This window comes from Schistocerca piceifrons, chromosome 3, assembly GCF_021461385.2.
Source record: "Schistocerca piceifrons isolate TAMUIC-IGC-003096 chromosome 3, iqSchPice1.1, whole genome shotgun sequence".
Taxonomy (NCBI): Eukaryota; Metazoa; Arthropoda; class Insecta; order Orthoptera; family Acrididae; genus Schistocerca; species Schistocerca piceifrons.
This window is the reverse complement of record NC_060140.1, coordinates 343,895,883-343,912,902: the sequence shown is the minus strand read 5'-3', so window position 1 is coordinate 343,912,902 and position 17,020 is coordinate 343,895,883. Positions and strand designations below refer to the sequence as shown.

At 42.0% G+C, this 17,020-nt stretch overlaps 1 protein-coding gene across 1 annotated transcript; it reads left to right on the top strand.

Moving 5' to 3' along the window:
* Nucleotides 1-11,125: 11,125 nt before the first annotated feature.
* Nucleotides 11,126-13,761, top strand: LOC124788643 (putative mediator of RNA polymerase II transcription subunit 26). The gene is given in 7 exon segments (XM_047255913.1): nt 11,126-11,329; nt 11,332-11,372; nt 11,416-11,564; nt 11,623-12,258; nt 12,405-12,594; nt 12,668-12,995; nt 13,060-13,761. Coding segments are annotated over 7 exon segments (2,250 nt in total).
* Nucleotides 13,762-17,020: the final 3,259 nt, after the last annotated feature.

Genomic DNA, 17,020 nt, shown 5'->3' with positions numbered 1-17,020 from the left:
ATTTTTGCCTATTCTCTTATTTGCTTAGTTGCTTAGGTCTTATTCCTTTATGGCTCATGTTATTGTGCTCTCTTTCAGCCGTTCTGATTGTTTTGATTTACTTCCAATTGAAAAGTGCTCATTTTGGCATTTCACTTTTGCATATTTCTCATTTTGCTAATATGCTCCTTAGCTTTTTACAATTGAATTCATTAACATAGTCTCATGTACCGTTTGTTCATTTCAGCCTGCTCATATTTTGATGTTCTTTAAATACTGTAATATTTATCAGAAGCATTTCTTCCCTTAAACTTGTGTAAAGCATTCTCGATGTAGAATTTGTTCTGTGACACAGGTGTAAGGTTTTCAATATAAATTATATACGAAACTGTGCTTTAAAAGGAATTTATTTTTTCAGTTTGTACTACATCAGGCGACAATTTTGTGATATGAAGGAGAAATTTGAGGGACGAACCCATGGAAGTAGTCTTAAGTGAGCCCCTTGTAAAATAAATATTTGTGACTATCTATCTATCTATCTATAATCACAAGTTGTAGTAAAAACAAGCAGTAGTATTTTCTCGGAATCTTGAACATGTTACAGACACCAAACTATTTTCAATTATGTCATTGTTTTAAAGTTTCTATAGAAAAATTAACTGTTTACATTCGTAGAACACAGTTTGGAGGCAAACCACGCGTAACTCATCCATTTCGCCAAATATTGGTGAAGATAGCTAGTAACGCACTGTGTTCTGATGCAGTCTTCTTAGGACTTTTTTTCTTTCACGGCGAGAAGAGCAGTTGTGAAGGTTTTCTGACCAAATTATTTACCTGAAGATAAAACACTAGCTGAGTGTATGGTAAGGGGGGCAGAGAGGGGGGGGGGAGAGGGAGAGGGAGAGGGGGGGGGGGAGAGAGAGAGAGAGAGAGAGAGAGAGAGAGAGAGAGAGAGAGAGAGAGAGAGAGAGAGAGAGAGAGAGGCCTCAGTACTGCCGGACGACAATCTGTTTTGGGAAATGTATAATTTTGGATTTGTATACCTTACCAAAGAATCAGTTAACTGAAGAAATTTGTTGACGAAATACTGGCATTCCTATATTTTGCCGCATACTTATCCAGCGCTTTTAAATCACCGGTCAAATACAGCAAGTAGTCATTTGTACGTATGGGTAGAATTCTAGCAATAATTTTCCAGAAAGGATTATAGCATATAACTCTGTATACCATTCGATTGTTTTCTTATATTTCTGTTTATTTGCAGTTTAAGTAACGAAAGTTGAAAATATTTCTATACACATGCTCGAACCTACTCTTCTGTACTCTTTCCACCGCGTGGCCGTGCGGTTCTAGGCACTTCAGTCTGGAACCGCGTGACCGCTACGGTCGCAGGTTCGAATCCTGCCTCGGGCATGGATGTATGTGATGTCCTTAGGTTAGTTAGGTTTAAGTAGCTCTAAGTTCTAGGGGACTGATGACCTCAGATGTTACGTCCCATAGTGCTCAGAGCCATTTGAACCACTTTTGTCTCATGTTTCACTTCCAAATAAGGCTGCACTCCGGACAAATACTTCCACAAAAGACTTAAAATGCTTTCTATTTTCAAGCACGACTCACGCCAGTACCTCGTCTCCTACCTTCCAAACTTTACAGAGCACTTGCCCGCGCACAGTTTTAATCTGCCAGGAAGTTTCATATCAGCGCACACTCCGCTGTAGAGTGAAAATTTCATTCTAGTACCCTATATTGTTCTCTAGGTGGTAGCGCCGTACAGAGGTGCGAACTGAATCCCACGGGACTAGGAGCGAGTTCACTGTAGTGGGAAGCATATTTCCCACGGCTCACGAAAGGGTTAAAGTGTAGCGCTGCTATTGCTGCTATTCTGATAAAACAAGTCTACCAACAGTGCACGGATTTTTCTCAATAGCCACACGAAAAACTTCAGCCTTCCTTGACCCTTTACACCAACAGTAACTTCACAAAAGGAATTAACACGCGTCGCCAACAGACAAACAGCATACTGACGTGGAAACATTTCACATTGTGACTGATTACAGCGCAGTATTTTCACTTGGTATCTGGGAGTGTCACCTTTTTTCAGCATATTCCGCGAGTGCATCGATTTATAAACGTACCTTCGATATTTCAGCGTTCTGCTATGTATTCAGCCAGCACCCTCAACACCGCCTGTTTTTCTACTTATAACCGCCTGATATTTCCAGCCTTAAGTGACACTGAAGGTTTTAAACAAGACGAATTTCTTGAATGCATGGTCTTCATTTTTCGTACCCAGGAGCTGTTAAAGATGACCATTACACTTAAAATTCCTAATTACAATAACATTGTGAGACTCCTTTTGTTTAGTATTGTGATCTGCAATTACTCTTAAATTCCCCATTGCTGAACATCTCATACCAGGTAAGCACTGGCAGAATTCAGTAACATTTATTCATTCTGTATGTATCACATGGCGTCCAATCCCATAAAAACAGCTTTCAGAAACTTGTATCAGCGAAACGGCCGAATTGATGTGCCTTCGCTGACTGCATAATAAGAGAAGGTTGTATAATCAGAACTGCTACGCCGTTAAGACTTACCAGGGGAACATCTTTACGAGTCTTAGGTTGTAAAGAGACATGGTCTTACTACCTGGCTAGTGTCTTTTCATGCTACGAACCCTAGCTACCGAGAAAATCTATGTTGAAATTTTATCCGTATGTGCTATATCCGTCACGTTAATCGTGTATCGATCGATCGAGCATAGAGCAGGGGCTAAGCTTTTACGGCTATCACGCTGACGGTACGTGTTCGATCCCCATCCATGTGTTTTTTTTTTTCAGTTTCATTGTACATAGTATCAAATAGTACATGTCACGCATAATTACTCAAAAACAATTTCTGCGGTAGTAATTTCATCGATAATTCAATCAATACATTACACTACCTTCAAATGTATATTCACTGTTAGTTCTCTGTTAAAATTCCAACTATTTGGACAGCTCCAAAGAGTTTGCATCGTTGAACTAAGTACTAACAGCTGCGGAAGAATGACAGAAACAGACGAAAGTGCTCGTCGCTGAATTTGAACTCTTATGTAATTAGTACAGATCAAACAGGTCGTCAGTACCGATTAACCGATAAAAGTGAGACGAAACCTATTTGAACAAGGTTGGTTCAGCATTCATTCATTCATTCATTCATTCATTCATTCATTCATTCTACAATACAGTACGCTATAACAGCGTCAGGAAAGGTATTCCCTTTGTATGCCAGAACAGACCGGAAAATTTGGGTAATTCGTTCAAAAACGAAGTGACTAGCTGATTCATAAATTTAAAAAATATAAGCGTGACCTCCATGAAATCAGATACGTCCACGAAAGTGCTGTACGAAGGTTTTTTGAAATTGTCACTCTTACGTGGGACAAGAAATATATTTAGCCATTCTTAATTCGTGGAAAGGACAGTCTGTTCAGACACACTACCATAAAATCATTACAGATGACAGTAAAGCATGCACCTGCAGCATGTAAGCTGGTTTGATGTGGCCCACCACAAATTTCTCTCGTGTGCGAATCTCTTCATCTATGAGTAGCACTTGCAAGCTACGTCCTCGATTATTTGGCGAATGTATTCCAATCTCTGTCTTCCTCTACAGTTTTTGTTCTCTATAGCTCCCTCTAGTATCCTGGAAATCATTCAGTGTGTCTTAACACATGTCCTATCATCCTGTCCCCCCTCCTTGTTAGTGTTTCCCACATATTCATTTCCTCTGCGATTCTGCTCAGCACGTCCTCATTTCTTATCAGTCTACCCTAATTTTCAACATTCGTCTGTAGCACCAAATCTCAAATGCTTCGATTCTCTTCTGTTACGGTTTTCCTACAGTATATGTTTCACTACTATACAATGCTGTACTCCAGACGTACATTCTCAGAAATTTCTTTCTCACATTAAGGCCTATGTCTGATGCCCTTTTTTGCCAGTGCTGGTCTGCTTTTGGAGTCATCCTTGCTTTGTCCGTCACTGGTGGTTTTGCTGCCTAGCTTGTAGAATTCCTGACATCTACTTCGTGACCATCAATCCTGATGTTAAGTTTCTCGCTGTTCTCATTTCTGCTACTTCTCATTAATTTCATCTTTCTTCGATTTATTCCCAATCCAGATTCTATACTTCAGATTGTTCACTCCTTTCAGCAGATCAGGCAAGTCTTCACTTTCACTCAGGATAGCAATGTCACCAGCGAATCGTGTCATTGATATCCTTTCACGTCGAATTTTAATTGCACTTGTGAACCTTTTTTTAATTTCATCACTGCTTCTTCGATGTACAGATTAAAGACTACGTCCCTGTCTTAGACCCTTTTTTATCCGAGCGCTTCGTTCTTGGTCGTCCATTCTGATTTCCTCTTGGCTGTTGTACATATTGTATATTACCCGTGTCTCCCTATAGCTTGCCCATGTTTTTCTCAGTACTCCAAACTTCTTAGACCATTTTACATTGTCGAACGCTTTTTCCAGGTCGACAAATACCATGAGCATGTCTTGATTTTTCTTTAGTCTCGCTTATCAACCGCAAAGTCTTAATTGCCTCTCTGGTGCCTGTACTTTTTCTGAAGCCAAACTGATCATCATCTAGCACATCCTCAATTTTCTGTTCCATTCTCCTATATATTATTCGTGTCAGCAACTTGGATGCGTAAGCTGTTAAATGGATTGTGCGATAATTCTCGCACCTATCAGCTGTTCAGAATCTTCGGAATTGCGTGAAGCTATTTTTCCAGAAGTCAGATGAAATGTCACCAGACACACACTACACACCAACGTGAATCGTCGTTTTGTTGCCACTTACCCAATGATTTTAGAAATTCCTATGGAATGTTATCCATCCCTTCTGCCTAATTTGATCTTAAGTCCTCCAAAGCTCTTAAATTCTGATTCTAATACTGGATCCCCTATCTCATATAAATCGACTCTTGTTTCTTCTTCTATCGCTTCAGACACATCTTACCCCTCATAGAAGCTTCCGGTGTACTCTTTCTACCTATCCGCTCTCTCCTCTTCATTTAACATTGGAATTCTCCTTGCACTCTTAATGTTACCACCCTTGCTTTTAATGTCACCGAAGGTTGTTTTGATTCTCCCGTATGCTGAATCAGTCCTTGCGGCAATAGTTTCTTTTTCGATTTCTTCATATTTTTCACGCAGCCATTTCGTCTTAGCTTCCCTGCACTTCCTGTTGACTTCATTCCTCAGCAAATTGTCTTTCAGTATTCCTGAATTTCTTTGAACATTTTTGTGCTTCTTTTATCGATCAACTAATGTATTTCTTCTGTTATCCATGATTTCTTCGCAGTTACCTTCTTTGTACCTATGTTCTTTCCAGCTTCTGTGATTGCCCTTTTTAGGGATGTCCATTCCTCTTCAACTGTACTGGCCATTTAGCTATTCCATATTGCTGTATCTATGGCCTAAGAGAACTTTAAGCATATCTCGTCATACTTTCACATCCACTTCTTTGCGTATTGATTCTTTCTGACTAATCTCTTTAGCTGCAATCTACTGTCCATCACTACTACATTATGATCTGTGTGTGTATCTGCTCCTAGGTACGCCTTACAATCCAGTACCTGATTTCGGAATCTGTCTAACCATCATGTACTCTAACTAATCTTTCCGCATCCCCTGCCTTTTCCAAGTTTATCATCTCCTTTGGTGATTTTTTTAACAGGGTCTTCGCTATTACTAGTTGATATTTATTACAGAACTCAGTCTTTCTCCTCTCTCATTTCTTGTTCCGAGCCCGTATTCTCCTGTAACCTTTTCTTCTACTCCTTTCCCTACAACTGCATTACAGTCCCCATGAGTATTAGATTTTCATCTTGCTTTTTGTACTGTATTACCCTTTCAGTATCATATAGTTTCTCTCTCTTCATATTCAGCTTGCGACGTATCTAAAGTATCGTTGCCTGTGTTGGTTTGCTGTCGATCCTGAACAGCTCGCAGTAACACAGACTGTACTACCTTCCTCTTCAAAACGAATCCTACTCCTTTTATACCATTTTCTGCTGCTGTTGAGATTACCCTATACTCATCTGACTAGCAATCCTTGACTTCTTTCCATTTCACTTCACTGACCCGTACTAGATCGAGCTTGAGCCTTTGTGTAAAACTTATCCCACACAAATGTAGTGCACTTTGCAAAACTCTCACAGGTGTGGCAGACAGGCTACAAGTTTCACGAAAAAAGTTTAAAATGCTCCCTCCTTATCAAAGACCACTAAAGAAATCGCTTCGAGGTAGGATCCCATGAACAATAAGTTCTTTAATTCTACATCAGTTCAGTGCATCTTTCACGGGAATGATCTAATACGCGAGGTTCGAATCAAAATTCATTGAAGAAAAAATCTCTGAATTTAAACTGTGTTTCCCGGTTTCGCTTCTGAAACATCTGTGCACCTGCAGTGCAGTAGCTCAAATTAAATAAGCGTGGTTATCTATGAATTCATGTTTCTGTTGCTTCTGTGACAAATACCGCCCGGAACTCTGTTCTAGCACAGCAAGCGATAGCGAGTAAGACATTTCTTTAATCTATTATGAAACAAATTGAATACACATTTGAAGAAGTGTTTGCTGTAATTTGCTGTATTAAACTACTACGGCGAAAAGTGACTTTAGTAATTTTGCGTGACATACCGTACAACAATACTATATACGATGAAATTTAAGATGTTTGGTTTGTGGGGCGCTCAACTGCGCGGTTATCAGCACCCGTACAAATTCCCAAGATTTGCTCAGTCCAATTTCGCCACTTCCATGAATGATAATGAAATGATGACAGCACAACACCCAGTCATATCAAGGCAGGTGAAAATACCGGACTCCGCGGGGAATCGAATCCGGGACCCTGAGCTCGGGGAATCGATAATGCGACCACGAGCTGCGGACCTGAAATTTAAGAGAGACTGGGCGGAGTTGAACCCCTACCACCTGCGTGGTAGCCGTAAACCTCAACCCCTGAGCTACATTCTGTTGAAACACCATTAAAGTGACCATATTACAGCACCTGTGTGCTCTGAAGTACCATGCAATGTTGTTCGGACAGCTGCATAATGAATAATAACGAAAGTTTGTGCCGGACTTTAATATGTATTTCCCGCTTATGGCGAGCAGTGGTCTTCATCCGCCGACACTGGGCAAGCGACTTTCAGTTAAAATGTCGCCCCTGTACGGACCTTCACAAAATGGATGTACGAGTGCCGGTCGTAGACACATGGTTGACATGTGGGTATTCGGGTCTGGCTATGAAAGGTGCTGGATAGCCTAAAGGTAAAGCGACCGCGAACGATAAACGCTAAATCTGGGTTCGATCCCGATACGGCACACATTGTCATTCCATTATACAACTGATGGTCGTCCACACTCGGAACGGCGAATAAATTTCATGTATGACATATAGTGGGTATGCATAAAACTTTATTTTCTCGGGAGCTAGGGGGCCGTCGTATGAAAAGCTACTAGCCAGGTACTCGGGACAGGCTAACACTTAACATACGTGATTAGCACGTTATGACTACTGTCGGGTTTTTTTTGTTGGTTCGATGGTGATTGTTGTCCCAGTCTGGTTGACATGGAACAGCGTCCGTCGCTCGCGACGACTCAGATCTGTAACTTAAAAACTAACTCTTCGCTTGGTTGATTAGTTTCAGACACTATCTCCGTTAAACTGATATCAGCGTATCGATGTAGCAGCACGCCGGTATGTGTGAGCAGCCCTTGTTTAAAATTAAAGCACTGGTGTTCGAAGTCAGTCTTTACTTCGATCCCACCGCGACTGCACCACTCGCTACCGCAACAACTCCCTTGATCTGAAACAATTAACCAAATAAACTTCGCATGTTCGCGACAGGCTGATAACCTTACGCGAACTTAATAACTGTACTTATGCACGGTTTGCGAATGAGTGTACAAGCGCAGATAATAGGATATCTTGAATTATAAAATCCATCACTCAAGCCGATTGCACATCATAATTTTGCGAGGATGTTTGTTTATTAATTAATATAGTGTCGTCAAGGTGTCGCTACCGTTTCAATTCAACAACTAATACGACGTCATTCCACAGATAAAACACTCTTCTGACAACGTACAGAAAGCGTCGTCTATCGGTGTAAACTTTGTGTTCACTGTTAGAATCACTAAATCACCATTAACTTCTGCGTTCTCTCAAAAGTAGTTAATTTCACAATTAACTAGTAAACTTCCATTAAATGACGTAGCCGACACAAATCATTAAGACTATATTGGAGTTTATTGAACCTTTACTTAATTAAAACTGCACTGAAAACACACCGATCTGTCATTCAGGGTCTTCAATCTATTTGCATCAGTGATTCTGATATTAGCCACAGCTTCCGACAAGACGGCGTAATTAAGTTCTTCGTGATTGCGTGTAGCTGTTGCCTACTCAAGGTTAATAATAGAGTATGTCGGCGGTTGGTATAATACTGTGTCCTTTGATGTTCGTGACAATCACAGATGACGAAGGCCAAATCCCAGCGTTAATCAGATATCACACGATTTACTTTTCTTTCACATATAACAACTGCTCCTCTGTCTGGCTAAACCGTAAATGTTATGACCATTACGTCATGTCGATACTGTAAAACTTAAAACCTCAGATCGGGTTGAAACAATCTAGTAGCGTTCAATAGGCTAACTACTATTGCTACATCTACAAGAGAGACTGAACTAACATCTCCATTGCAGTGTTACATTGTAGTCGCAGCGAACTTACAGCTCGATGCGCTATGACTGTTCTTGGATGAATGTTATCTCTGATCTATTTATGGTCTGGTCTTTAACCTTCGTAAAGAATATAATTTGAATTATTTATTTAAAGTTTCAGGCTTCGTATCATCTGATAGTCTTTCATTTAGTCCTTTCTTTATAATAAAGGTTATTAGTTACATAGTATTCCTGTTAGTCAAACTTGCAGTAGTGTTCTTCTTCTGTCCTGAGACTGGTTTGATGCAGCTCTCCATGCTACTCTATCCTGTCCAATCTGCTTCATCTCTCGTCAGGATAACTAATATTGCTATTTCTTTTACTACCAAACGGCTTTCATTTGGGGGTTCCATATTTGAGGTGTCACACTACCTCATTACGAGTTTGATACTTTCGTTGTTTCCTCTCTGGAAAGAGAAACTTACTGACAAATCCTTCCAAATAGGTGTCATTTTAGAAAAAAAAACCAAGGTTAGTTTTTACGAGCCAGCTCTACCGGTCATCCAGTCCACCTCCATCTAAAGAGCCATCACACTTCACTACAGACTGGCCTGAGGTGGTCATACCTCTCTCCCGCCCTTTGATGTAGCTTGTACGACACCAGAACTGCCATTGCTCCTTCAAGTTGCTCCTCAACTGGCCTCACGAGGCTGAACGTATGATTTTCGACTCCGCATCAAGCAGAATTGCGAACCGAGCCCGGGAGGCAATCAGCCTATGAGCACAAAGTACCAGAGGACCGAACAGCAAGTTCAAATATAAAGTGGAACCACCGTCCACGCGTTGCGCTGGGCTCGCTCACTCACTGCGTAAACCAGATTTCGGAAACGCATCTCCATGTCGAGCTGCAGGCAGCCATTGCGTGGACACTAGCAGCCGTTAAGTATACTGCTGACACTAAGTGACATTTTAGTTGGGGCTGTTTTGTGCTATAGTCGCGTACAGTACCATAAAGGTCAGGTATGTATTACATTTAAGACATGGCCGACCTCAGTAACCATTTGCGCCTTAGGCGTTACCGAATGATATCTGTACTGTCGGTGTTGAGCGTTGTTCGTATTCCTTTCTAATCTTAAGACTAACCTTTGTTCATCCCGAGATTCAAAAACGACTGCAATGACACGAGAAGGGATCGGCGATGCCTACGCATGAGTTTTGCGTAAGGTTGGTAGTCTACTCTCGTGATTCGTGATTTGTGATTTTGCTTTTGCAAAATCACAATTCAAGGGGGGGGGGGGGGGGGGGGGGTAGACTACCAGCCCTGCGAGAGGTAGTCAGGACTTCCTCCAGCATAGTTCCGTTCCCCTCAAGTGGTCTGAACTTTTGTTTATTCTCGCGATCGTTAGTCACATTAAAGTGTTCGCTTCAAAGGTCTTTATGCCGCTATTACACGAATTAATCGCGTTCTGTGGACGGACTGTCTGCTTTTGCTGTTTAGATATATTTTATTGATACATCGACCTCTTTTGCATTGTGTTGGGATATTAATGATTTGGTCTCAAGGGCGAACTCTAGGCTGTCTTAAACTGATCTGTCTACGTAACAATTTATTACTTTAGGGATAGAACTCACTACAGGAAAGGCGTTCAACCGCATAAGGATAGAGTAATTTTATTAACAAGTGAGGTGACAGTTCATCATTGTAGGAGGAAGAGTATGCGATAAATTCGGATCAAATGGAACCCGTGACAGAGGGTGCACGAACAGTCATCAGTGGACACTGTACCCCTATGGCGGCAACACAGGCGTGTACTCCCGCATGCAAACGATCTTTTGTGTGTCGGATGGCTTATAGACAGATTGTTGCAAGCCCTTTGGTGCAATTCGGCAATGAGTCTTGCAGGCGATGGAGAACGAGTAAGAACCCGCTTTATTGTGTACCAGACATGTTCAGTTTGTGAGAGATCTGGGGAACTTACTGGTCAGAGCAGTTGTACAGCCATATCTGGACGTGCGTTGTCCGGCCGGAAAAGCGCATCACCCTCCTGTCGAATAAGACGCAGTGTTACGGGAATAACAGCCTGGTCAGATTAGCGGGCACTGGTTATTTTACAATGCAGAAAAACCAAATTTGAGCATGAGTTTTAAGTAATGCCGCCGCCCGCCCCATTGCTTTCACTCCGTGAAGCTTAGTGTGGACCCTGTGTATTGTGTGCAAATGCACTCCAGAATAGGAACTTACCACGTCTACTTCATACATATGTATATCCATCACATGCACATAGACAGAACCTACTATGTCACTGAAGACAAGTGTTATTCCACTCTCCAGTCAACTCACGATACAGAGTGGCCATGCTCGGTGGTAGCCTGACCAGTGGCACTTGTAATCTTAGTCCTGATGCAGACAGATGACTCCCAATGGTCCTTTGTGACGACGACGGCAGGTACACCAACAACAACAGGTACACAACAACAACAGGTACACAACAACAACAACAACAACAACAACAACAGCAGGTACACAACAACAACAACAACAACAGCAGCAGGTACACAACAACAACAACAACAACAGCAGCAGGTACACAACAACAACAACAACAACAACAGCAGGTACACAACAACAACAACAACAACAACAACAACAACAACAACAACAGCAACAGCAGGTACACAACAACAACAACAACAACAACAGCAACAGCAGGTACACAACAACAACAACAACAACAACAACAACAACAACAACAACAACAACAACAGCAGGTACACAACAACAACAACAACAACAACAACAGCAGGTACACAACAACAACAACAACAACAACAACAACAACAACAGCAGCAGCAGCAGCAGGTACACAACAACAACAACAGCAGCAGCAGCAGCAGGTACACAACAACAACAACAACAGCAGCAGCAGCAGGTACACAACAACAACAACAACAACAGCAGCAGCAGGTACACAACAACAACAACAACAGCAGCAGCAGCAGGTACACAACAACAACAACAACAACAGCAGCAGCAGGTACACAACAACAACAACAACAACAACAACAACAACAACAACAACAGCAGCAGCAGGTACACAACAACAACAACAACAACAACAACAGCAGCAGCAGCAGGTACACAACAACAACAACAACAACAACAACAACAGCAGCAGCAGCAGGTACACAACAACAACAACAACAACAGCAGCAGCAGCAGCAGCAGCTACACAACAACAACAACAACAACAACAGCAGCAGCAGCAGCAGCAGGTACACAACAACAACAACAACAACAACAGCAGCAGCAGCAGCAGCAGGTACACAACAACAACAACAACAACAACAACAGCAGCAGCAGCAGGTACACAACAACAACAACAACAACAACAACAGCAGGTACACAACAACAACAACAACAACAACAACAACAGCAGCAGCAGGTACACAACAACAACAACAGCAGCAGGTACACAACAACAACAACAACAACAACAGCAGCAGCAGCAGGTACACAACAACAACAACAACAACAACAGCAGCAGCAGCAGCAGGTACACAACAACAACAACAACAGCAGCAGCAGCAGGTACACAACAACAACAACAACAACAACAACAACAGCAGCAGCAGCAGCAGCAGGTACACAACAACAACAACAGCAGCAGCAGGTACACAACAACAACAACAACAACAACAGCAGCAGCAGCAGCAGGTACACAACAACAACAACAACAACAGCAGCAGCAGCAGCAGCAGGTACACAACAACAACAACAACAACAGCAGCAGCAGCAGCAGCAGGTACACAACAACAACAACAACAACAGCAGCAGCAGGTACACAACAACAACAGCAGCAGCAGGTACACAACAACAACAGCAGCAGCAGGTACACAACAACAACAACAGCAGCAGCAGCAGCAGCAGCAGCAGGTACACAACAACAACAACAACAACAACAGCAGCAGCAGCAGCAGCAGGTACACAACAACAACAACAACAACAACAGCAGCAGCAGCAGGTACACAACAACAACAACAACAACAACAGCAGCAGCAGCAGGTACACAACAACAACAACAACAACAACAGCAGCAGCAGCAGCAGGTACACAACAACAACAACAACAGCAGCAGCAGCAGGTACACAACAACAACAACAACAACAGCAGCAGCAGCAGCAGCAGGTACACAACAACAACAACAGCAGCAGGTACACAACAACAACAACAACAACAGCAGCAGCAGCAGCAGGTACACAACAACAACAACAACAACAACAACAGCAGCAGGTACACAACAGCAGCAGCAGCAGCAGCAGCAGGTACACAACAACAACAACAACAACAACAACAGCAGCAGCAGGTACACAACAACAACAACAACAACAGCAGCAGCAGGTACACAACAACAACAACAACAACAACAGCAGCAGGTACACAACAACAACAACAACAACAACAACAGCAGCAGCAGCAGGTACACAACAACAACAACAACAACAGCAGCAGCAGCAGCAGCAGGTACACAACAACAACAACAACAGCAGGTACACAACAACAACAACAACAGCAGGTACACAACAACAACAACAACAGCAGGTACACAACAACAACAGCAGGTACACAACAACAACAACAGCAGGTACACAACAACAACAACAACAGCAGGTACACAACAACAACAACAACAGCAGGTACACAACAACAACAACAACAGCAGGTACACAACAACAACAACAACAGCAGGTACACAACAACAACAACAACAACAGCAGGTACACAACAACAACAACAACAGCAGGTACACAACAACAACAACAACAGCAGGTACACAACAACAACAACAACAGCAGGTACACAACAACAACAACAACAGCAGGTACACAACAACAACAACAGCAGGTACACAACAACAACAACAACAGGTACACAACAACAACAACAACAACAACAGGTACACAACAACAACAACAGCAGGTACACAACAACAACAACAGCAGGTACACAACAACAACAACAGCAGGTACACAACAACAGCAACAGCAGGTACAACTGAAAGCAGCAGCAAAACATCTATACATTTTTTTCTCAACATTTACAGCAATCCCTTGATACCTGTCCAGCTTCCCACAGGCCCAAAAAGTTATTCCATTCAAATGGCTGGAGTTGATCAACAGGAATACGTACCTGTAGGTGGGGCATGATTGTTCCCTAGAATGAATGTTGCAAACACTTTGCTTCCTGCAGAGTCTAAACAGAGGGTGCACAAATGGGCTTCCTGAGCACCTGATCGCAGACTGCCGTGACTAAAATCACTAGCATTACAACCCCTCAGTATCCACAGTCCTGGTGCTACTGGAAAATCCTAAAAAATGCTGTATTTTCCCTGGTAATACATACAAAACAAAAGAAACGCGTAGATGCAACAAAATTATCACATAGGAAACTCAGTGTTACATTTAAGTGTTTGGCCCTGTAACAATGCATTTTTCTCCGAAAATCAGTTGGTCTGGATGAACACTTATGTTAAGGTGGTTGTTACGTTAATACTTTAAAACAGTTCGAAACGAAACCATTGTTACTTCAACATAACTTCCATTGAGCGTTTGCTGTTTCAGTTTCGTGCACACACTTCGAAGTTAGAGCGTGGACGACCGCTTGTAAATTTTTATCGTGGAGCGCTTTGGGCTGTCTTTTGCACCTTGTCTGCTTACAAGGGAACCTCCCCATCGCACCCCCCTCAGATTTAGTTATAAGTTGACACATTGGATAGGCCTTGGAAAACAGTACACAGATCAATCGAGAAAACAGGAAGAACTTGTGTGGAACTATGAAAAAAATAAGCAAAATATACAAACAGTAGTCCATACGCAAGGTAAGCAACATCAAAGTTAATGTGAGCTCAGAAGCGCCGTGGTCCCGGGGTTAGCGTGAGCAGCTGCGGAACGAGAGGTCCTTGATTCATGTCTTCCCTCGAGTGAATAGTTACTTTTTTATTTTCGCAAAGTTATGACGTGTCCGTTCATTGACGTCTCTGTTCACTGTAATAATTTTAGTGTGTGTTTTGCGACCGCACCGCAAAACTGTACGATTAGTAGACGAAAGGAAGTGCCTCTCCAATAGGAACCGAAAACATTTGATCGCTAGGTCATAGGTCAACCGATTCCTCCACAGGAAAACACGTCTGATATATCCTATACGACACTGGTGACGGCATGTGCGTCACATGACAGGAATATGTTGTCGACCCACCTAACTTGTACACTTGGCGAATGGGTAAAAAGGTTCTTTTACCTTGCCCGATTTAGGTATTGTTGTGGGTGTGATAATCACTCCCATCGGACGGACGGACGGACGGACAGATAATTGTCTGAAAATAAAAGATTAAACTTTCCGCTCAAGGGGAGACTTGAACCAAGGACCTCTCATTCACAGGCCACAGCTGCTCACGCTAACCACGGGACCACGGCGCTCCTGAACTCATTATCCTTGATGTTGTCTATGGGGAGGTTCCCTTGTTAGTGTTCCGACAGTTGATGCTGCAATAAAACCACTTAACACGAAACTTCCTACGTGCCATATCACTTGTTCTTTTCCCCAGATACGTGCACATATCTATGTCCAAATGACCTCCTTCGTGGGGAAGCACATTCATGAATTTTTTGAAAGAAATTTCTGCCATTTGACTTAACTGATCATTTAATTTACACAATCACGATTTCAGATTTTTAGCCATTCTGAAGTGCTCGTTGAAATGTTAAAATATGTGATATGTATGACACTATCGTCTAAAAAGCGTATTTATGGTCTACACCAATTGTATTACTGGATGTGAGTATATATATAATGGCTAAAATTGTGCACAATGAGATCATTAACACAAGGTACGGCACATTTAACAGCCAGTATATTCCTGTGACCTGTATTCGTCAATTCTATTCAACTAACGTTAACATATGTTAACACCCTTGACATGTTAACATCAGCTGAATAGATGTGACGAATGCAGGTCAAATGGTTCAAATGGCTCAAATGGCTCTGAGCACTATGGTACTCAACTGCTGAGGTCATTAGTCCCCTAGAACTTAGAACTAGTTAAACCTAACTAACCTAAGGACATCACAAACATCCATGCCCGAGGCAGGATTCGAACCTGCGACCGTAGCGGCCTTGCAGTTCCAGACTGCAGCGCCTTTAACCGCACGGCCACTTCGGCCGGCGAATGCAGGTCACTGGAACATAATGGCTGTTAAATATGTCGTACTGTGTGTTTATGATCTCATTGTTCACAATGTCAGCCATATTATGTATCTTCGGTAAATACTCCTATCCTGTGGTACGACATATCTCAGAGATATTTTAACACTTAACATGCAATAAAGTCTAAATCTTTATGGTGTAAAGTAAATGAACAGCTGACAGTCAAATGATGGAAATTTTACAGAAATATCCAAATACTTTTTGGGCGTCTAAAATGGATGATGCCATTTTGCATTTTAAGTATTTTGCATACTTCGTATGAAGTTTATTATATACATAGCATTCTTACAGCTATAGCCAAATAATCTCTAACGAGAACAGAAAAACTTGTGCCCAGAAAATGAATAGCAATTGGCGTTATTTGTCATACCTGTACTATTAACCTATGAAGAGCTACTTGTTTCGTGGTTACTTGACTGGGTGTTATATTTGAATGTAATGTTAGTTGAATTTTATTTCGAAATTAATATACGGAGAACAAATAAAACATAGCATTATCTTCAGCGACACTCGTCAAGTTTTCTCAGGCTCCCGTACTGCAGTTGTGGTCCTACTACATAGCACATGCTATTCGGTTTCATTAGCGCACGCCTCTTTATAATAGCCTACTAATCACTTGCTAGGTGTTTAGCCTATTTTTGTCCTTTCGCAGAGAATGTGGACACACTATAGAAGCAGAGTTGCAGCCTCCAGAGTCATAACCCATATTCTACAAGAAATGCATGAGAATTTTTGAAGTTACTAGAGAGGCACTCTCATTTCCCACCCCCCCCCCCCCCACCCCCCCGTTGTCGCTTAGAAATTCTCAAAGCACTTACTACGCAGAACCCATGACCAACTTGCGCCCTTGCATATAGTTACACTGGTAACGTAAAGCCAATAAACTTCATGGTACTACTGACAGTGATTAGACTGACTTCCCACTACACTATTTCTAAAAAAGATCTTTATGAGTCAATATCCTGGACAGTCTTGTTGGTATAAATGTAAGTACTGACGACAGTTAAACAATGACTTCAAGAAAGGTATTTTACGGGATAAGCGGATGATTCGTG